Source organism: Macrobrachium rosenbergii, chromosome 10, assembly GCF_040412425.1.
Source record: "Macrobrachium rosenbergii isolate ZJJX-2024 chromosome 10, ASM4041242v1, whole genome shotgun sequence".
Classification (NCBI taxonomy): Eukaryota; Metazoa; Arthropoda; class Malacostraca; order Decapoda; family Palaemonidae; genus Macrobrachium; species Macrobrachium rosenbergii.
This window is the reverse complement of record NC_089750.1, coordinates 44,079,874-44,103,848: the sequence shown is the minus strand read 5'-3', so window position 1 is coordinate 44,103,848 and position 23,975 is coordinate 44,079,874. Positions and strand designations below refer to the sequence as shown.

Genomic DNA, 23,975 nt, shown 5'->3' with positions numbered 1-23,975 from the left:
GTAAATGGAAAAGTCTCTTGGGTATTCTGTTTAACAACCACCTGTAAAAACAAGCCAGCTCGAAACTTTTTCTTTCGACAACTCGCCAAATTTTTCTTGCAAGATAGGCCTACCTGAGGTTTCTGAAAAACTATCTGTTTAATGAATGCAAAAATTCTTTTAGACAGACCATCAGCCGGACAAGTATTGCATGTGAGAGAGAGAGAGAGAGAGAGAGAGAGAGAGAGAGAGAGAGAGAGAGAGAGAGAGAGAGAGAGCAATCAACAACTAAAGTTAAAGCTGATGAAATAAAAAAAAAAAAAAAAGAGATGGTAATCTATTCTAGATAGTTCTGTTCCTTTAGATCCGGAATCGGCACTCTCGTCGTCGTCTGAATGATTACATTAAAACGGGACACTGACCCTCTTAAAAAGCCCCTCTACTACTCTGGCTCGATAAAGTCAGGAAAGGTAAACAGTGACTCTGCGAGGTATGCAATGTGGTGAAGCCGAAAAAAAAAAAAAGCCAAAGCAATCCGGTCAGACTCGACTCTTTGCCGCCCACTAGTGACACTCTAGCCATTCCAGTGAGTGGAAGGAGGATGCTGAGCCTAGTTCACGGCACGGTTACGATCGAATCGAGAAACGTTTCAGGAAAATTGAAGTTACAGTTCACCTTATTAAAAAGGTTTCAGGAAATCATAATCTTATCTGAAGAGGTTTAAGAAAGATATAGAGCGTTTATACCACAAGGTAGAACTGAACAAGTTTCCAGTGTTTGTGCGCTTTTAAGATTGAAGAAACAAATATTAAGGAAAATATGTGCTCGTCCTATGAAATTAAATCCAAAATAGGGCAATTGAAAAATCAAACCCGCAAAGGTTCAGAAAACTGGACATATATCTCATTAGATCGAAACAAAATAATTTCTGAAAAACCAGACACGTGATTCTATTCACATATTATATTTCTAAAGCTTCGTAAACAGTGACAGCCCATAGTACAGTACTATAATTTTTCATTTTTTTTACTGATCAGGAAATTCATGCTCATCTCGTTTAAGCTCAGTGAACATGACGAGAAAAAAATTCCATCCTCAGTTAATATCATTCCAAAATTCTGTGGTGACAAGGTGACTAGTGTGTCATGAATGTTTTTGGTGTCGAGATGCAGTAGTGGTGTAAGTAATGGAGAGAGAGAGAGAGAGAGAGAGAGAGAGAGAGAGAGAGAGAGAGAAACACTTGTGTAAACAAAGTTGTCTTGCGTTACATGGTAGAGCAACGGTCCATATCCTAAAACCAATTTTTTTTTTCTTTTTTCACGGCTTTGTGCCGCAAGAATCTCTCATTCTTAATAGGTTCTATCGCGTGGTAATGGCATCTGTAAGTGTCATTATAAACTTATACATGTCGTTATAAACTAATACATACAATACTTTGAATCGTCAAACATCGTTAAAGCTCAAGAAGATAAACATGATCATGTTTATCATTGTTATCATTACTAATAATTGTGACTTATTATAAAGAGCTTTTTATCTAAAAGGTCGTCAACTTGAACAAAATAACCAAATATAAAAGAGAAAATTAAGAGAAAAACGTGTGGATAAAATATACTAATAAGCAAATTAATATATTCACACATAAACATTTAGTGGGCCATAACTCAGAAAAACAAAGTAAATTACGCTCAAAGATAAAAGAAAGAAAAAGATAAATACGGCAGTAGTAACTGTCACAGTTAATTATCTTGAGCATGCAATCTGACGCTACACCTCTGAAGGGATAACGGTCAATCCCTCCAAACGAATGTTCCCTCCCCGCGTCTTTGACAATTCAGAGAAAGCTAACGGTGATTAAACCGCTGTATCACTGTATTGAATTAAAAGAGGGCAGCTGGAATGCAACGTTAGGCTGTCTTCCTATCGCAATGGTTTATAATCTTAATGCGGAAACGCAAGTCACTTTTGCTTCTTAATTTTTCCATTTTACTAATCTTCTTGGACAAAGATTACCTTGGCGCAACCTAATTTGTTTTTTTTTTTTCTTTTACTGTGATTTCGTTTTGGTCCAAAAAGAGTTTGTCTCAGTTTTTCGTCGTTTCGAATTTCTTGGTCAAGATTGTTTTAATGGCCAATTATGCTGTACATCGTTCTTCTAAATCTATTTCTTTGAAAAACTAAAGAAACCAAGATGCTGACAAATGTTACTACTTTATTCAGTTTAAAAGCAGGTTTTTTCTTAATTGCTGATATATTTCCACTCGATTTTACTAAAACGCATTGTTTTAGGTGGATGTTTTAGTGGTGTTATCATGATTATTGTTAGTGTCCTTCTAACTTTTCTTTAATTTGAAGAAGACTTGGTAGGTGTCATGAAGACTGGTGATTATTTTATCAAAATAACTTTGAATTTGGTCTATATTTCAAGGTCACAAGTCTATTTAAAGGCGAAACTGTTGTTAGTTTACTTTTGATCTCATAACCCTGGACAGCTACAGATTTCTGGTCTTCAGCATTCAATACCAGGTCGTGGGTAATGTTTAAGATTTGTTCTTCAATCTTGATCTGTTCAAGGTTACAGGTACGTTTGCAGGTCCACTCATAATTTTCCTATTCTAATGATGAAACTTATGACCAGGTACCTTGGTTGTTCATTGATTTTATTTGTTTTATGAAATTTTGGCTGTTAAGCCAAGGACTATAGCACTCTCGACCAATCTGCGCTAGTGAAAGAGGGAGTTGGAGTGGTTGGACAGCAGGACAAGAAAAGAAAATGGAATGAAAGTAATGTAAAGGACTAAAAACTGGGAGCTCCTAGGGGCCAAAGGGACGCTGGAAACGGCCTTTAGTAATGCCTACATTGCACCATGTGAGGTGCACTGACAGCAATATTCCCCTAATGGGCCTTGGTAGTTGGGGATTTTTTTTCCTCGAAATATTTTAGATTGTTTCCCATTTTTAAGGCCACAGGAATTTTAAAGGATCTTTATTTCTTTGAGTTTGACGAAACTGTTGGGTTGGCTCTTTGGATTTGGTAATTACTTTTCTTGATTTGTTTCAAGGTCCAAGGTAAACTGCAGGACCAAAATTTGATTTTCCCTGATTTTGACGAAACTGAGTAGCTATGTAGCTTGGGAACTGGTGAGGATTTTCCATAATATTTATATACCATGATTTGCTTTTCAAGGTCACGTGTTAATTCAGCACCGAAATGTTAGCATTTTTCATGAATTCCAGACACTATGATGAAAATCTCAGGACGTCATATTTTTTACAGTACTTAAGATCTGAGGGTGAAACGGCGGCTTTTGGAGGATAACGTACTACACCCACTTCAGTTTGCTTCAAATTCCTTGCTAACAGTTATTACCCAAAAACCTAAGTATATGGGTCAGTTAATTTAATGCATCTTCTCCAACCATTTCTATTGAAAGCATCTTCCTCTGCTAACCCCTTCTCTAAATCCTCCCTCTTCTTATCACGCTATCTAATCCTTTGCCTTCCTTTCGACCCTCCATTCCTAACAGGAGCTATCCAAGCCCTCTTCATTCCTTCCTCTTCACTCATCCTTATCATAGCAGTCCTTTTTACCATTCTTAAACCTTCCCTAATTTCTTGGTTTTCTAGCCTCATGCAGCAAGATCCCCAAAATTCATTATCCACCTCAGTGGTCTAATTTTTGTTCGGGTCAGCGTCTAGTCCTACTTCCTTCTTGATGCCCATGTTTTTTAACCATACAACACCACTGGTCTCATTAAGGCAGAACATATCTTCATTTTTAGTTTATTTGGCAATCTTTTATCACACATGGCCCCCTACCATCTCCCTCTAATTTCCCAAGCTGCTTTAATCCCACTTTCAACCTCAGCTTCTCACTACCTATTCTGGCTTAAAATAGATCCCAAGTATTTGATATTCTCTGCCTGTTGCATAAATAATCTATCCCCTTCCTGCTTGCTGGACACCATTGCCCCACTTTCACCCACATTTACCTTCATACCACAGCATTCATGGGGATTCTTACCATTCTCTTACCCTTCTTTGCAATTCTCTTTCATCTGTACATAACGGTTCCCACTGATATTCCTAAATCCTTCACTTAATACATTTATAACCAGTACAAACAGAAATGGGCTAAGTACCGATCTTTGAAGTAAGCCAACTCTGAATTTGAACATTTCTGTTTTGCCACAGGCAGTTATTACTGCAGTGTTTGTTCTTTTATACATCACGAGCTAACCAACCCGGCGCTTCCTGGGAAAACTCTGAATTACAACTGATAAAGTCTCTCTCTCTCTCTCTCTCTCCTCCCCACACCCCCTCTACTCTCTTTATCACTTCCTCTCCCTCTCACTCTCTCACACACTCTCTCCCTTTCCTGTTAATATAGTTGCTTCAGTTACATTGCCCCGCATTTTTGACATTTTATTGTTCACCCCTCCTCATTCCCCACTTTCTATCGGGGCTGGACTTGGACTTAAAGGGCATCAGGAGTGTCACTATTCATTTCAGCAAGCTTGAAAACTATGGATCAGACACTAATATCTGTCGTTTTGGTTATTTTTGCATATCACCCCCTTCCCAACCCCGCCTTCCTATCAGGCCTGAACTTGGACTTAAAGGGCATTGGGAGTGTCACTATTCATTTCAGCGAGCTTGAAAACTATGGAATACTCACTAATATCTGTCGTTTTCGGTTATTTTTATGTCACCCCCTTCTCACCCCAACTTCCTATCAGGCCTGAACTTGGACTTAAAGGGCATTGGGAGTGTCACTATTCATCTCAGCCAGCTCAAAAACTATGGATTAGACACTAATATCTGTCGTTTTGGGTTATTTTTACATATCACCCCCTACCCACCCCTTCTCACCCCCGACTTCCTATCAGGGCTGAACTTGGACTTAAAGGGCATTAGGAGTGTCACTATTCATCTCAGCCAGCTCAAAAACTATGGATTAGACACTAATATCTGTCGTTTTCTGTTATTTTTACGTCACCCCTTCCCATCCTTCTCACACCACCTTCCTATCGGGGCTGAACTTGGACTTAAAGGGCATTGGGAGTGTCACTATTCATCTCAGCAACCTCAAAAACTATGTATTAGCCACTAATATCTGTCGTTTTCTGTTATTTTTATGTCACTCCCTTCCCACCCCTCCTCACCCCACTTCCTATCGGGGCTGAACTTGGACTTAAAGGACACCAGGATTGTCACTATTGATCTCAGCGAACTTGAAAACTATGGATTAGACACTAATATCTACATTTTCGGTTATTTTCACATGTCACCCCCTTCCCACACCCCACCTTTTGGTGCCAGTGATGTCTGACCCCAACAGTGTTCTTTTCGAGATAGTAAGTCATATGTATACAAGTTTGATTGGCTTACTATCAAGACAGCTTCAACCATGCCTCGCCCTCTAATGAAAATGTATTGCTGTTCACCAAACCAGTCTTACCAGTTGCTCATCATCTGTCATCAAGTATTCTTTCTAAAACCTCCAACAAGTGCTCAATTAGTTTGATTCCTATATAATTGCCAAACTCCACAATATCTCCCTTCTGTTTAAGCATATTTACCTTCACTCTTCCTTCCCAGTTATTCGGCATTACCTTCTACCTCCCAGATTGCCCTTAACAGTTCCAGTATTTATTCTTCACCACTATACCAAGTACCCTTCAACATTTCAATTTGAGCCTCTGATGGACCTTGTGCTCTGCCATTCTTCATTTTACTTATACCCCTCTTTACCTCTAGAAACTATACCGCCATCATCGGCCCCTTCACCCTTCTCACCTCCTCTAAATCTAAATCCTCTCTTTCATTTTTCTAGGATTCAAAGTATCTTATGATAATCATAATAATAATAATAATAATAATAATAATAATAATAATAATAATAATAATAATAATAATAATAATAATAATCATCATCATCATCATCATCATCATCATCATCTTCGTTTTATGTCATCATCCTTATGTCAGATGTTTCCTTCTCAATCTTTGATGACACATGACTGAATCATAATTTGTCTTTGTGTAATTTTCCCATTACATTTGCTTTTTCATTGAGTTTCATACTCTGAAAATCTCTTTTTCACCTTCTGCACCTGACCTTCTATTCATCTAACTTGTAGCTGTTCCAGTTGTTATGCGTACTAAGATCTTAGTTTCTCTTTTAACTTCACTTTATCGTTCCTTGCTCTCCAATCCTGGGAAGCCCTAAACTTCCTCCGAACTGAATCCTGTACCGCATCCCTCTATTTCACTACAATTTTTCATCCCACTTTGACACTCCAGAGCCACTTGTTCGCCCAACCGCTTCCTCTGCACCTTACAGACGTTGATTTCATATCTATCAACTCCCTCCTCTCTTAAATATATTCCTAGTCTATATTTTCTCTTGCATAGCTCTTATACTGCTCATGTTGTTCTCCTTTAAGATCCTATATTTTAATCCTTGGTCTCTTCAGCCTCTCCTTGGGTTTTCTGCCTCTTCTTGATATCCACAATCAACAACCTATGTTGTTTCACACTTGCCTCACCAATAATGACCTTACAATTTACTACTCTGCTTCTGTCCTCCCTCTTAGCCACCAAGTAATCTATCTGGGTCTATATTCCACCACTCTCACATGTTACTGATGACTACTTATGAGCAACTGCATTACGTAATGTTGGTGTCGAATTATGAACATATATTAATTAAATCTAGTTTCACTTGTTATTCCTCCTATATCCGCAAATGGACATCCTACTCAGTGAAAACTTTTTTACATGTTAATTGTATTTTCGACATATTGCCTTAGAATTCTGACACATTTTGAATAATAATAATAATAATAATAATAATAATAATAATAATAATAATAATAATTGTAATAACAATAATAATGCTAAGAAATTCACAGTCTCATGAAAAACAATCTGTGTAATAAAAATCCATAATTATATAGTAAATATATTTTACACATTTAATATATTTACTATATAATTGTGGATTTTATTACACAAATAATAATAATAATAATAATAATAATAATAATAATAATAATAAAATTATTAATAATAATAATAATAATAATAATAATAATAATAATAATAATAATAATAATAATAATAATAATAATAATAATAATAATAACAGTTCTTCACAGCTTGATGACAAAAAAACTTCAGTGTCAAGAAAATCTTTTAATAATTATGTGGTAAAATCACCGAGTAAAAGGGGTAAAAATGAAGATACCTGTGAGACTTGAAAAACAATACCTAACGACAAAGCTACACAGGCTTTTCTTATCAGTAAGAATATTCATTATAGCATTCGAACCTGCTAGCGGTATCCAATGCCGGGTGACACACAGCAAACTATGACCAACATAAACGAATATGATTAAAATTTGCTGCAAAAATGTAAATGGCAAGCAAACTTTAGCCATAAAACAAGATTCCAATCTCCTGGCAGCTTCAAGAAGTTTACTGATCTTGTTGAATCAGAAAATGACTGTTTTTCACTAATATTACATAGCGTTCCCTCATCATTGCACTTTTAAACAAGGAACAAGTCGAGTCCAGTATTTACACAATACAAAAATTGACCTCAAATCTATAAGGAAAACACGGAATGTTCAATATTGCAAAGGTAGACCGGGCACCTAAAGATTGTGAGGATTCTACATAGATTAAAGCAAGGTCTCTGTTTTTCGGTAATATTTGTTCACAAACACACATACAAAACGATAATCTTAAATCCGGCATTATTTGTCAAATAAATAAAATAAACCTAGCAAGTGGACACCAGAAACCTGATACAGCTAATAAGCTTTTCTCTCTTCAGACCTATTCTAAAACAAGTGACACATCGACGAAGCCTTCCAGGCAGCCCTAATGCATTCTAGGTATATTGCCAACGAAGCTCAAACAATTAAACTTCTTGACTTCCACTCATCACAGGATAAACCAACAATCAATTGCTTACAGGCCATAGAATCGCTATTCCTCATCTGTACCTAACACACACACGTTCTATATATATACATACATTATTATATATATATATATATATATATATAATATATATATATATATATATATATATATATATATATATATATATATATATATATACATACGTATTTATGTATATGGCAAAAAATTACCATTAATCCATAAAGCACCTGAAGGAAAACTGATGGAGTTGGTAAAAACGAAAATTTCATTCAGTTTGTCTGTGTGTGATGTCTGTCATGGGGTAGGGGTTTGATTTTGAGTTATAAACTTCCTGAGGCCACATAAGGGCCGCGTGCCAAATGTTGTCTGGGTCTGTCAAGCAGTTCAGTTTCTATAGCACACAAACATACAAACATTCACTTTCATATATATATATATATATATATATATATATATATATATATATATATATATATATATATATATATATATATATATATATATATATATATATATATATATATATGTATATATGTTTATACTCACACAGCCATATATATATTCTTTAAATACCTATATAATGAAACAAAAATAATTCTAGTATGCACTGAATAAAGGTCATTCACCTATATCAACTTCCAAATGAAGAACAATAAACGGAAACAACTCTTTCCATATTTTCAGGATTTCCTGACTGTGCAGTGAGACTTCAGAGTCAGGCAAGTCTTGATGCAAACCAAAATGGTGCCAACTAAATTTACCAAATGCCTGTGGGCTACAGGTTTCATCATTGTCACTTACATAATTTGGTAAGTTCAAACTTCTGTAATTCATCTGTGAGTCTGTAGTCATATATATATATATATATATATATATATATATATATATATATATATATATATATATATATATATATATATATATAGATAGATAGATAGATAGATAGATAGATAGATAGATAGATAGATAGATAGATAGATAGATAGATAGATAGATAGAATACTTATATATATAAATATACTTATATATATAAATATAAATAAATACATACACATTATACATACATATATATGCATATATATAATATATATATATATATATATATATATATATATATATATATATATATATATATATATATATATATATATATATGTCGATATTTCAAAATCATTTTGTTATTTGGAAAAATTTAGTCATAAATATGTCCTGATGCCATCAATATTTGTAAAGGTATTGTGTATGGTGCTATGGCCAACCCTTCTTCCCCAAATGTTCCCATAAGATTTCTCCAGGCCTACAAAAAACTTAAAAAAGACGAAACATTGCAAGTAACAAAGGCACATAAGTCTAATGCAGTGGTAATAATGAATAAAAGTGACTATGTAAATAAAATAATGGCATTAATGAATGATAGTGAAACTTACTCGAAACTGCGGTCAGATCCTACACAGACAGTTAACTCTCATTTTAGCAAACAAATTAAATCCATTTTAAAGGGCGCTGACCATTTAATTAAACAGTTTACCACTCAGTGCTCCTCCCTACCATATCTACGGCTTAGTCAAGACACTAAATCAATAACCCTATTAAACCAATCATTAGTTCAGCAGGCACAGTTTCGTGTAATTTATCTAAATGGCTTTTAAAAATTCTTACACCTTTGGTATAAAACATTTCTAATACGAATGTGAAAAATAATGTCGACTTTATAGCAATATTTATATGGAATTTTTTTAGACAAAATTCTTACCAAGAATTTTGCCCCGAAAAGTTATATGGTTTAGGTATGTGGATGATATTTTCTGTATTTGGCCAGTTCACGAAAATCTCCAGAAATTTCTGGTTAAACTAAATAATTTAGTCCCTTCTATAAAATGTTAAATTCTCTGTCTTTTCTGGAATGTTCTTAAGGGCTTCACGCGTTTGTAGCCCACAGTTCATTGATGCTGAGATCAAAACTATTTATAGTATTGCTTTGAAACTTAAATACCCAAGGACACCTTTGTAGATGTAGCATGGAAAAGAGCCAGGAAAACATTTCATTTAACTAATAACAAACTCGAATTCAGCAAGCATAATATTCTCAAATTACCGTATGATGAAAGATCTTTACAATTCCTAGAATTTTAAAGCTTTTCAACATAAATGTTGTTTTCAGTAATTTTAATGTTAACAGTTTAGTAATAAAAAATTCTCCAAAAGATGTTTCTGGCTGCATCTATGAAATTCTTTGTAGAGTTTTGCAATTTTCAATATTCGTATTTAGCCTTCTGGACCTGACTTCTGTAACCACCTAAGGACCCTAGATGGAAATTAATCGTCTACAATCTGTATTTTTTATTGTTATTTTTAATTTTTTTCTATTATTCCCCATATAATTACTGTCATTACCATTATTATGAATTCTATTTTTTCTACTTCTTCAGCAACTGTGTGGATACTGCCGATAATTATTTTTGTCATGTTACCATATGTATCTAGATTGTGTGTATTGTATTTGTATCCTCCATTTATATGGCCCTGAGCTGCAATAAAGATTATTATTATTATTATTGGCTCTTGCTTGGTTAAAAAGGCATTTTTAAAGCTATATGAGTCGTAAGAGAAATTTTAAAAGACCGTTGGATAAAACAATCATGCTAAGCGCCAACAGGCCTAAAATTACCGAACCATAGAAACTTCATAGTACTACAATACATTTCCTTAAAGCTTAGAGGTTTTAGACCTATAAGGAATAGAAAGAAGGAAACTGAACACAATACCACAACATCAGAGATAGATGACCTCAGATCAAAGTGGAATTTGAGAAAATAAACTTCGTTCTATGCTTTCAAGATCGAAAGATGGAAGGGATCAATTTTCCTAGCAGTGCGACCTGTCGTAGCCTTGTAAAGCATGTCACTGATATTTGACAATTAGCCCAACAACGGGGTGTCTACAATAAAAATGCATTACGTACAAATACTATCACACTCACCAAGAGCCAAAATAAAGAACGTAAAATTTTATTGATTGACAGATGTAAAAGCACCAATTAGAACAGATGAGACATGTAAAAACACCAATCATAACAGATGCAAGTGGTGTTTTCTTTCACGCCAAAATGCAGGAAATTCATTGCTCTAAAAAAAAACTGCTAATAACGATTTTCGAAAAATACATTAAATTAGACTTAAAACTTAACTGAACAACCCTTTGGTTCACGTTAATGAAGAGGATACTTAACAACTGTCGAAAACAGTGTACGCTATCAGTCTTGCATACGCTCCCTACTGCAAACCTCTCAAGACTGATGATCATTCATGACACCAGCTCAAGATTAAAATGACTTTCGTAAACAAAACATTGTTCAGAAAAGGGGGTTGTTAATTACATTAGATTTCCAAAATAATGTAGCAATTGGAAATAGATTAATGGAAAAATGAGAGATATTTGATTCTCATCTTGATAAAAAGAAAAAAAAATTATGTAAGGTAACGGATGAATTCACACACATTAAGAAAACGGCGTTTCTTCTAATGTTATGAGCAGTCCGTACCTGAGCATCAGGAAATTTAGATTTTGGTGGCTAACTTGAATGGCATACAGTAACTTTAAAATTTCATTATTTCAAAAAAACAAACCCCGAAAGGCAACCCTCCAGAATACGAGGTTTCAGAAAAACTTAGTATCGTGGCTGTATCTTTTACCGTTATTGCTCCAGAGGTATGTTGGACCCTCACCCACCCTGAACGCCAAAAATCGATATCTGGGTCTCCGGAACGGCTGCATGGATTTCGATGAAATTTGGCATGATTAGACACCTTACTGGGAAACCACCAAAGCTTGTGTGAGGTTCAAGAAATGTCAGAAGTGAAAGACTGATCCTTTAATATTCTCGACAGGCGTTTATAATGCGGAAGCGGACGGAAAGGTAGCGGGCGACCTGAGGCACCCTGCTGCGTCTATACAGAGGTTATGCTTGTTAACAGGCATAAAAAGACATATATAATACGTTACAAAACATGTGAAAGGCACATATATATTTCGGCGGACAGGCTGTACAATGATGCATACAATGAGACACATTAAGAATCTGAAATAATAACAAGTAACATATATGACGTGATTAATGTACGTATGAAGAGCGAAACACAAGAATGGAGAGGCGAATTGATGCCCTTACAAATACTCCCCCCACAAGACAATGATTAGAGGAGCAATTATTGGATGAAATAACATTAATCACACAAACGCTGAGGCAGTTGGAGTGGGCCCCTACTCCTGGAGAAGTGTGGGCTTGGGGTTGGCTCAATGTGTCCCCTGGGCCGCCCCGGACCCCGCTTTGGTGGGGGAGCAGGTGTGTCTGCGGGGAGGTACTGAGGGGGAACTCTGGGGTGCCTGCCTGCCTCCTCGCTTACTTTGCTGTCCAACAGGAATGCTGGCTTCAACCTGTCGATAGTGACCCAGTCTTCCCGCCTATGGATGTCAAGGAGGTATGCCTTGGCGGCCTGCCTGATGACTCGGTGGGGCCCCCTGTAGGGCCTGGTCAAGGGCGGCCGACGGGCGTCCACCCTGATGAAGACGTAGGTGCAGGAGTCTAAGGCAGGTGGGCTGTAGGTGGTGGTTCTGTCAGTGAAGGTCTTATGGCAGGGCGTGAACTTCTGTGCGAGTTCCCTCAACCTTGGGAGGGGGCGTCGGTGCCATCAGCTGACGGTGGGAAGAATTCTCCAGGAACGGCCAGTGTCTCCCCATAGACTTTCTCAGCAGGGGAGGTGTCGCCATTTGCCTTCAGTGCAGTGTGGAGACCCAGCAGGACCCAGGGCTGCCTCTCGTTAGTGCGCCCTCTCGACCATGCCATTCGCTGCAGGGTTGTAGGCCGTTGTGCTGTGTAGTGTTGTACCCATCAGGCATGCCAAAGAGACACAGAGCTCTGACAGGAAAACTGGACCCCTGTCTGTAGTGATGCTGTCTGGTACTCCGAAATGGCTGATCCAACTGGAGAGGAGGGCCTCTGCGCATGACGCTGTTGATGCCTCCTCCATGGGGGTTGCCTCGGGCCAGCGGGTGGAGCAGTCTATGATCATCAGGAGGTATCTGGCTCCTCCCAAATGGGGAAGAGGCCCGACGACGTTGATGTGGATGTGGCTGAAACACTGACGAGGCTGGGGGAAGTCGCCGACCCCGGACTCTGTGTGCCGGGGCATTTTGCTCTCCTGGCATGGGATGCAGCTCCTTGCCCACTGCCGGACGTCTTTGTTGATGCCATGCCAGATGAACTTGTCAGCCATGAGGCGCGCCGTTGCATGTCCTGATGGATGGGAGAGACCATGGACTATGTTGAGCACCTGCTTCCTCCTCAAGGTGGGTACTAGGGGTGGGGGCAGCCTGTGCTGGTGTCGCAGAGGAGAGTTGTGTTCAAGTTTCTTAAGGGTACGTCTTCCCACTTAAGAGCTGTCACTGCCGTCCTGTAGTCTGCCGTCTCTTGGTTTGCTGCTTGTTCTTTTGCCAGGTCTTTGTAGTCGATGCCAAGGTGAAGGGAACTGATTTCTACTCTTAACAGGGCGTTGGTTACTGGGTTCTTCCTGCCAGGGACGTAGTAGATGGTACACCCGAATTCGGAGATGGCAGTCAGGTGTCGCTGTTGCCTTGCAGACAACGTGTCTCCCGGTTTTGCAAATGCGTGCATCAAGGGTTTGCAGTCTGTTAGGATTGTGAATTCGGTCCCCTCCAGCAGGTACTTGAAGTGTCTCACGGCCTGGTAGATAGCCAGCAGCTCCCTGTCGAAGGCGCTGTAGCAGGTCTCTGCTGGCGAAAACTTGTGGCTGAAGAAGGCCAAGGTTTTGGGGGTGCCGTCCACTAGTTGCTCAAGTACTGGGCCACAGGCAATGTTGCTGGCGTCCATTGTCAGTCTGAGGGCAGCTGCGGGGTTGTGGTGAGTTAAGGTAGTCGCATTGGAGAGGGCTCTCTTTGTTTCAATGAATGCCTGCTGCTGCGGAGCCTCTCAGGTCAGTGTTTTTGGCTTGCCCTTCAGGATTGATGTCAGAGGGTACATAGTGCGGGCAACGTCTGGGATGAAATGTCGGTAGTAGTTTATCATCCCAAGAAACTCCTGAAGGGCCTTGATGGTTTGTGGTTTCAGGAAATTCTCTATAGCTTTTACTTTAGAGGCCATGGGGCAGACTCCTGCTGGGGAAATCTCGTGGCCCAGGAAGTCTACTTTTTCTTTCTAGAAAATGCATTTGTCGAACCTGACAACCAGGCTGCTGTCCTGCAGATGTTTCAGGACGGCACGGATGTGGAGCAGGTATTCCTCTGGGGACTTGGAGAAGATGAGAATGTCGTCGACGTAGCAGATGCAGAAAGGCAGATCCCCCAAGATGGTGTCCATCAGGCGCTGGAATGTGGCACCTACATTCCTGAGACCGAAGGTGGAATAGGAAAATGTATAAGTCCCGAAGGGTGTGATGATGGTGGTCTTGGGGACGTCATCAGGGTGCACAAGGACTTGGAAGTATGACTTCAGCAGGTCCATCTTGGAGAAAATCTTCGCTCCGTGGAGGACGCCCGTCAGGTCTTGCATGTTAGGGAGGGGGTAGTGGTCTGGTGTTGTCAGTAAATTCAAACACTGATAGTCCCTGCAGGGCCTCCATGAACCATCGGATTTCTTAACCATGTGGAGGAGAGAAGCCCACGGGCTAGGTGCTTTTTTACAGACGCCCATCTGTTCCATCTCTGCAAAGGCCCGTTTGGCATCTTGTAACTTCTGGGGGGACAGTCGTCAGAACTTGGCATGGGTCGGTGGGTCCGTCGTGATATGATGGATGATGCCGTGCTTTGCTGAAGCCCCTGGTGACTGGCATAGCTCTGGTTTGAATATGTCCAGGAACTCCTGTAGGAAGGACATGTAGTCGTTGGGGGCTGTGGAGCAGATGGCGGGCATTCCAGGTCCGGTGGAGAGCTGACAGGAGTGGCAGGTTCCTGGCGTTGTCTTGCGGTGTCAACCAGAAGTCCATGGTGCCCTAGGAAATCTGCGCCCAGCAGGGGGAACTTTACCTCCATGATGACGAAGGGCCAGTGGTATCTGCATCCCAGAATTGAGATAGTCTGGGTCGTCATGCCATACGTGTGGATGGGAGTTCCGTTTGCTGCTATAAGGGCAGGTGTTGAGTCAGGATATCTTTTCTAAATCTTCCCTGGATGGCAGGAAGGCCGACTGCATTGCCCCCATATCTACCAGCAGGCGCTGTTCCGAAATTTCGTCTCTGATGAAGAAACCTGCTGGTTGGGAGAGTTAGACTTCGTGGCCGCTTTTGTTGTTTTTTTGTAAAGGAACAAGGAGGCCTGCAGTTTCTGGCGTTGATTCTGAATTTTATATGGAAGAAGCACCATGCCGGGTTTGACCATGTCCTGTGTTCCCTGAATGGTGTCTTCTTCCTGTAAATGGCATTGATGTCTCCCTCGTTGTCGTCATTCTCCTCCATCAGGCTGCAGGCTCCCAGGACAGCGGCTGCAAGGGCGGCGGCATGTTTCGAGGCCTTGGTGGCCTCGTGTAATTTCTGGGCGATGTCGACTAAGGCGTCCATGTCGAGGGTGTCTGCATCCTTTATCTGGCGCCTAACTTTCTGCAAGAGGCGCCGAAGGAAGATCGCTCTTGTTAAATCTACCTTCTTTCTCCTCCCGTTCTCGTCACAGCCTGGCAGTGTTACCAACCCCCATAGTTCGTCCCAGGCTTCCCTGGGTGATGCTTCTCTGAGGGGCTGGGGTAATAGATCGAGTGTACACTGCACTCTCTCGGTCATGGGCATGGAGTAAGTTTGTATCAGTTATCCTTCAAGGCTGCGTATGTGACTCTGTCCGGTTGCGCGTCGAGCCAGGGGGAGATTCTGTTGAACACCTCTTCTGGGAGTGCTGTCATGGTGATGTCAGATTTGATAGCATCGTCTGAGATGCACGCCATGCGAAAGTGCGCATCTGCGCACGGGAACCATGAAGCCGTGTTCTGCCGGAAAAATGGAGGAAGTTTGACCGCGTCTGGCTTTGTTGGCGAGAGGGGCCTACAGACGATGCTCGCGGGTTCGCATTGAAATTCAGCTTCCGACATCTTTACTATTCACGCACCAAATTGCGGGAAAATGTGTCGTATTGAGTCCTTTAATGGTGCTGATTGTTAAGGTGGTCGAACAAAGTGCCAAAACGTGCCCTTTTTGGGTATGCCGTATTTAGTCTGTTAATGGCACGGTTTCCACCAGGGAGGGAGCTATCAGAGGCCTAAACTTTGACACCATAATTAGTCCGCTAAAGGCTCTCTGATGGTAGACTGCGGCCGTCTTTAGTCCGGTAATGGCTGGGCCAAAACAGCGCCACATGTCACTCTGGGGTCACCAGTGTGAGGTTCAAGAAGTGTCAGAAGTGAAAGATTGATCCTTTATTATTCTCGACAGGTGTTTATAATGCGGAAAGCAGACGGAAAGGTAGCGGGCGACCTGGGGCCCCCCGCTGCGTCCATACAAAGGTTGTGTTTGTTAACAGGCATAAAAAGACATATATAATATGTTACAGAACATGTAAAAGGCACATATATATATATCAGAGGACAGGCCGTACAATGATGCATTCAATGAGATGCATAAAGAATCTCAAATAATAACAAGTAACATATATGACGTGATTAATGTACGTATGAAGAGCGAAACACAAGAATGGAGAGGTGATTGACGCCATTACACCAGTTTCATCCCAGTCAGTTGAATATTTCCAGAGTTATAAAGGGCCAAAGTCAGGGTTTTTGTGTACTCCAGGTTGCTGGGCTTTACTAACCTCCTACTACTATGGCGGTTGATATATGTTTAAAAAAATTTGAAAAACTGCTCTCCAAGTGTTGGCAATACTTACGGCCTCAAGACAATGTTGGTGACACTGCCTTAACTCATAAGCAGACTGAGAAAGGGTTTTGGAGGGTGGGGGAGGTCTGGAGAAGTTTCCATGGTGGAGGGGTGGGTCGGATGACTGTGCGACATGGGAGCGGAGGGGAACAAGGCTGTGTGTAGAGTAGGGGTTATTTTATAAGGTGAGTGGGGCTGGGGAGCAGTTTCTTTGGATGGGATGGGGTGGAAATGCAGCACTGGATGGATGAAGAGGTCTAGGTTGACATCTGATTTGATAGAGCTTGTTTCATGTTGTCATGTTTATGATTTTGTACTTATATTTTACACTATTCTCATTTATATTTTTATTGTATTTCCTCATTTTTCTATTTTTACAACCCAAGAGATAAACACAATCTTGTGTGGGGTGAGAGAGAGAGAGAGAGAGAGAGAGAGAGAGAGAGAGAGAGAGAGAGAGAGAGAGAGAGAACAACTACTGAGATAAAATATCAACATTGATAAACTATTTTCTAGTGTACTGTTATGGTATGTGTGGTAATCATACTCAGGGCCAACTTAAGTTGTAATGAAATGCAGTACTGTACAAACAGTACTGTATAGTAAATCAAGTAAAGCCAAAAAGAAAAAACAGGTTTTGATGAAGAAAAAACCTATTTTTAATAGTCGTTGTTGAGTACTCAAGAACCAAACTAATGTCAAAGAAATTTCTTATAGCTGGTCTTGCGGCCAGGTATTGTGCCATAGTGATAAACGCTGTAGCACTTCATTGAGTATGTAATGGACTCAAAGATAAGGGGCACTTTCCCAAATCTTTACAGTAAGGCTGTATATACAGGTTCTTCCATTGTCAAAACCTGCTTAGAAGAGGAAGTGATTAATGCGCATGCACAGTCTGCCGTAGTGTCAACAACAGACCCATGGCGGGGACCAAGAAGGATTACTTTCTGGTGGTCAATGCAGGATGATCCCTTGCCCAAATCCCATGCCTTTTTGTCAGGGACGTGAGAGGATTTTGAGGACTCAACAGCAACTACCAACAATAGGTTTTTCCTGCATCAAAACCTGTTTTTTGATAGCGTAGTCACTTGTTTTGTCCTCAAGGAGCTTTACAAAGAAATTGACAGGTGATGGAAAGGGCTTAAGCTCTCAATTTTTAATCCTGACAACCCAAAGGAAAAACATTTCTGGTCCGAGGTCAGGCCACAGATTTCAAGCCCCATTCTTTATTCTAAATATTCTTCAGGTTTTGGTACCAAAGAACAAGAAACTATACACAAACTTATGTTTTAGGATGTAGTTCTACAGTGGCTAACCTAAGCATACTGGGTTTGGTTGCAGTACTGTCGCCCTTCTCCCAGCAATAGTTAGCACTCACCGTCAATAAGACCCCTTGTTTTCTGCTGTAGTGCCTAGGGGTTAGGACTAACCATGCCACCTACTGGGACACAGTGTAGTCGAATTTGTTCGAGTTAGTGGCAATAATGTTTTTTCTTAAAAATACTGTCTCTGATGACCACCCTGTACATTTGGAGACTTCTTCAAAGAGACATTTCTGAAGAAGGCCAATGAGTACTTACCTTCCTAATATTATGTGACCTAGGAAAGTAGTGTGGATTTGCCTTTTTAATGAGAGACACTACAATCATTCTCAGCCCTTATAGGGAGAGTGGTTAGTTTGTGCTACGGTACAGGAAAATCGGACCCTCAAGGATGTTTGCCGTGACTTCTAGGTAAACCTTAAAGTGTTTGAACCGGCAATAATGTCTTGTCTGCTAAACTGAGTTTTCTTATAAGAATAGATTTCCTTCTTAAAGGATCCTCATTCTTGGCCAGGAGTGATGGGCCAGGGAACAATAATGGTTGATGGTCAGCTGTTTGCATGATGTATCATCTCCATCTAAGAGAGCCCAGTTCACTAATACAAGCTCCTGATGCCAATGTAATCAAGAAGATCGCCTTTTGTAGCATGCGAGTTGTGGCTGTTTTGGGTCCCCTGAATTGAGGGGTTGATAGAAGTCTAAGCACCTTGTTCAGGGACCAAGTAATTGGAAGCCTTTCAGGAGCAGGTCTTTGTAGAGCAAAAGACTGCAGAAGGGAAGTGACTACTTCTATACTAGAGTCAATCCCAAATCCATAAAGCAGTGGTTCCATTAATGCTGCCTTCTATGCCAAGATTGTTGCAACATCAAGGCATTTGTCTTCAAAAAGGTTGTAAGGGCAACAAATCGCACCTCTCTTTCCTTGTGTTTCTCCTTTTCAGATGTACATTAATCATGTCATGTATTTTACGCTTTTATTTCAGATTCTTTGTGTACCTCATCTTATGCATCACTGTACGGCCTTTCTGCTGATATATATATTTACCTTTTATATGTCATGTAACAAATGTTGTACGTATTTTTATGCTTGCTAGAAAACACAAATCCTGTATGGACGCAGCAGGGGGCCTCGGGTCACCCGCTACCTTTCCATCGCCTTTTTGTCTTATAAACACCTGTCGAGAATAATAAAGAATCAGTCTTTCGCTTCTGACTTTTCTTGAAGCCTCACATTGGTGACCCCGGGTCAGGGACAGGTAGCACAGTTTTGGCCCAGCCATTAACGGACTAACTACGGCCGCACCCTACCGTCAGAGAGCCTTTAGCAGACTAGCTGCGGCGTAAAGTTTAAGCCTCTGATAGTTTAAGAGGTGCAAAAGAAACGAGAAGGATAAGGTTACTGCTACTTTATTCATGATCCAGGCAGTTTATATAGCGGCAGACTGGCGTCGCGCCACAGAATACAATGAAAACCTCAGTGACCCAAGATCAATAATAAATAACAATAAATACAGCGAACCAGTACACTTTACAATGTAAGAACAGACAGAAATGGAATTGGATACAATCTTGATGCCTGTGAAAGAAGAAACATGTGATACATTTTTGACAGCAGGTAAACAAAATATATACATAGTTTAAATGATTGAACTTTGCGTGACCTGACGCATTAGGCGTGACTAATTGTAAGCAAAGAAAATGGGACGTCACCACAGAAAACTTGCCCAGCAGAGACTTTACAATTAACACTTTTAGCAGAGACTTCACGAATGGCTTTCCGGATGACTTTACAAAAGCACCCTACCTGGTGGAAACCATGCCATTAAAGGACTAAATACGGCGTACCCAAAAGGGTACATTTTGGCACTTCGTTCGACCCCTCGAACAAATCAGCGCCAATAATGGACTCAATACAGCGCATTCTTCCATGTTTTGGTGCGTGAGCAGTCAAGATGTCAGAAGTAGAACCTAAATGCAAACCTGCAAGCATCGTTTGCACACCACTCTCACCAACAAAGCCAGACACGGTCAAACTTCCTCCATTCTCGTGCCAAAACACGGCATCATGGTTCCGGAGCGCAGACACGCATTTTTGCATGGCGTGCATCTCAGACGATGCTACAAAATCAGACATAGCCATGACGGCACTCCCAGAAGAAGTGTTCAATAGAATCTCCCCCTGGCTAGACGCGCAACCAGACAAAGTCACATACACATACTTAAAAAACAAACTGCTGAATTCCTACTCCATGCCCATGTCCGTGAGAGCACAGCACGCATTCGACCTGTTATCCCAGCCCCTCGGAGATGCATCACCCAGGGAAGCCTGGGTTAGTAACACTCCCAGGTCATGATGAGAACGGGAGGAAGAGAACAATTGACCTGACAATCTTCCTTTGGCGCCTCCCGCAGGAAGTTTGGCGCCAGATAATGGATGCAGAGAACCTGGACATGGATGCCTTAGTCGATGATGCCCAGAAACTATACGAGGCCACTAAGGCCTCGACACACGCCGGCGTCCTGCAACCTGTCAGAGGAAGAGACCGCCATTCAGAGAGCACAAGACATGGCCAAACCCGGCGTGGTGTTTCTACCATAGAAAGTTCGGGACCAACACCAGAACCTGCAGGCCTCCATGTTCTTTCACAAAAAACGACAAAGGCAGCCACAAATAACAGCTGTGGCCACGAACCCAACTCCCACCGCCCAGGAGGGTTTTTCATCACAGACGAGAGCTCCAAATGCCGCCTGCTGGTTGATACGGGGGCAATACAGTCGGTTTTCCCGCCATCCAGGGAGGGTTTAGAAAAAAATACCTGACTTACTACCCTCCCTCACTGCAGCAAACGGAACTCCCATCCGCACTTATGACACAATGATTGGGTTACCTTATTCCTGGGGCGCAGATACCACTGGCCTTTCATCGTAGCGGATGTTAAGTTCCCTCTGCTGGGCGCGGATTTCCTAGGGCACCACAGACTCCTAGTCGACGTCGCCAGACAATGCCTCAACGACACAGGGATGTGCCATTCCCATCAGCTCTCCACCGGACCCAGGATGCCCTCCATATCCTCCACAGCCCCCAACAGCTACACATCCCTCCTACAGGAATTCCCGGATGTGTTCAAACCAGAACTATGCCAGTCACCTGGGGGTTCAGCAAAGCACGGCATCTTCCACCACATCACCACGACGGGCCCACCAACCCATGCCAAGTTTTGACGTCTGTCCCCCCAGAAGTTACAAGATGCCAAAAGGGCCTTCGCAGAAATGGAACGCATGGGCGTCTGTAAAAAGGCATCAAGCCTGTGGGCATCCCCTCTCCACTTGGTAAAGAAATCCGATGGTTCATGGAGGCCCTAAGGGGACTATCGATGCCTGAATGTGGTAACAACACCAGATCACTACCCCTTCCCTAACATGCAAGACCTGACAGGCACCCTCCACAGAGCCAAAATTTTCTCCAAGATGGATCTACTGAAGTCGTACTCCTAAGTCCCTGTGCATCCCGACAACGTCCCAAAGACCGCCATCATCACGCCCTTCGGGAGCTACACATTTTTCTATTCCACTTTCGGTCTCAGGAACGCAGGCGCCACCTTCCAGCACCTGATGGATACCATCTCGGGAGATCTGCCTTTCTCCATCTGCTACATCAATGACATCCTCATTTTTTCCAGGTCCCCAGAGGAACACCTTCGCCACGTCCATGCCATTGTGAAACGCCTGCAGGACAGCGGATTACTTGTCAGGTTTGACAAGTGCATCTTCTGGAAAGAAAAAGTAGACTTCCTGGGCCACAAGATTTCCCCAGCAGGAGTGTGCCCCACGGCTTCTTAAGTAAAAGCTATAGAAAATTTCCCGGAACCACAAACCGTCAAGGCCCTTCAGGAGTTCCTTGGGATGATAAATTACTACCGGTGCTTCATCACAAATGTCGCCCACATCATGTACCCCCGATGTCAATCTGAAGGGAAAACTGAAAACACTAACGTGGGATGCTCCGCAGCAGCAGGCATTCATCCAGACGAAAAGGGCCCTCTCCAGTGCCACCACCTTAACACACCACAACCCTGCCACTGCTCTCAGATTGACAACAGACGCCAGCAACATCGCCTGTGGTGCAATACTAAAGCAACTGGTGAACAGCACGCCCCAGCCCTTGGCCTTCTTCAGCCGCAAGTTTTCGTCAGCCGAGACCCACTACAGTGCCTTCGACAGAGAGCTGCTGGCTAACTACCAGGCCGTGAGGCACTTCAATTACCTACTGGAGGGAACCGAATTCACAATCCTAACAGACCACAAACCCTTGGTTCATGCATTTGCAAAACAGGGGGACGCCTGGTCTGCAAGGCAACAGTGCCACCTAACCACCATCTCCGAGTTCAGTTGCACCATCAACTACGTCCCTGGCAAGAAAAACCTAGTGGCTGACACTGTCAAGAATAGAGATCAATTCCCTTCACCTTGGCATCAACTACGAAGACCTCACAAGGGAACAAGCAGCGGATCCAGAGGCGGCAGACTACAGGACAGCAGTGACGGCTCTCAAATGGAAAGACATGCCCACACCCCCTGGTGCCCACATCGAGGAGGAAACAAGAGTTCGACATCGTCCATGGCCTCTCTCAACCATCAGGGCAAATAACGGCACGCCTCATGACTGACAAGTTTGTCTGGCACGGCATCAACAAGGACGTCTGCCAGTGGGCTGCACCGACGAGAAGTGGAAGGAACAGCTCCTCTGGGTCTTTGCACTGCACTGAAAGCAAATGGCGACGCTTCCCCTGCTGAGAAAGTTCATGGGGAAACACTGGCCGTACCTGGAGAGTTCTTCCCGCCGTAGGCTGACGGCGCCGACACCGCCCTTCCAAGGTTGAGGGAACTTGCACAAAGGTTCACACCCTACCACAAGACCTTCACTGACAGAACCGTCACCTACAGCCCACCCGCCTTACACTCCTGCGCCTACGTCTTCATCAGGGTGGATGCCCGTCGGCCGCCCTTAACCAGGCCCTACAGGGGGTCTCACCGAGTCATCAGGCAGGCCAGCAAAGCATGTAAGGATGGTATCGAGTGACATACTGGCTGGGTGTTGTCTGGTTTATTGGTGGTTGTTATTGGTTGGTGCTAGCCACAAAGTAGTTTCTACACACAGACAGGGCAAAACAGCGGTAATGTTTCGGACATCTGTGTTTGTCGGCAGACAAACAGATGGCGATTGTGAGAGACATAATAAACGTACAATGATAAAACATATCAATGGAAAGGCCAGGAAATTCCACATATGGCCAATTGCATGAGATTTGAGACAGATTATTGAATACAAAGCAGTAGCATAATATATGTGAAATGGCGAGACGTTTGGCGTCTTCACAAACAGAAACATACATACAGTTTGATACAGAAGATTCGGTGGAACATTATTAGTATATGATTGGAATGCTTGCATGGCAATGCAAGTAGTGGTGATTGTACATAAATCGAGACAACAATTGTTAGGGTAAAACAGACGGAAATATTGTATGGTAGAAGTTGCGTTCCTTGAGAGAGAGCAAACGGGATGCTCTTGTTTTTGTCTTGTTTCCTCCAATGGATGTCGCACACACACGTGCACTCTAAAGACCGCGATGTGGTCTCTTACAAGCATTCCTCCTCGACATCCACAGGCAGGAGGACTGGATCACCATCGACAGACTGAAACCTGCATTCCTGTTAGACAGTGAAGTTTGCGAAAGTAGGCAGGCACCCCAGAATTCCCCCGCAATACCTGCCTGAAGGCGCACCAACTTCCCCACCAAAGCGGGGCCCGGGACGGCCCAGAAAACACATCCAGCCGTCCCCAGGTGTC

General features: G+C 42.0%; 1 protein-coding gene across 1 annotated transcript in view; it reads left to right on the top strand.

Annotated features, from left to right (window-relative positions):
• Nucleotides 1-544: 544 nt before the first annotated feature.
• LOC136842610 (carbohydrate sulfotransferase 11-like) overlaps nt 545-23,975 on the top strand; it is a 166,016-nt gene continuing 142,585 nt past the window's right edge. Inside the window, exons 1-2 of the mRNA XM_067110197.1 lie at nt 545-565; nt 8,620-8,744. Of these exons, the coding sequence (XP_066966298.1) occupies nt 8,665-8,744 (80 nt within the window). The 5' untranslated portion in view covers nt 545-565; nt 8,620-8,664. The remainder of the gene's footprint in view (nt 566-8,619; nt 8,745-23,975) is intronic.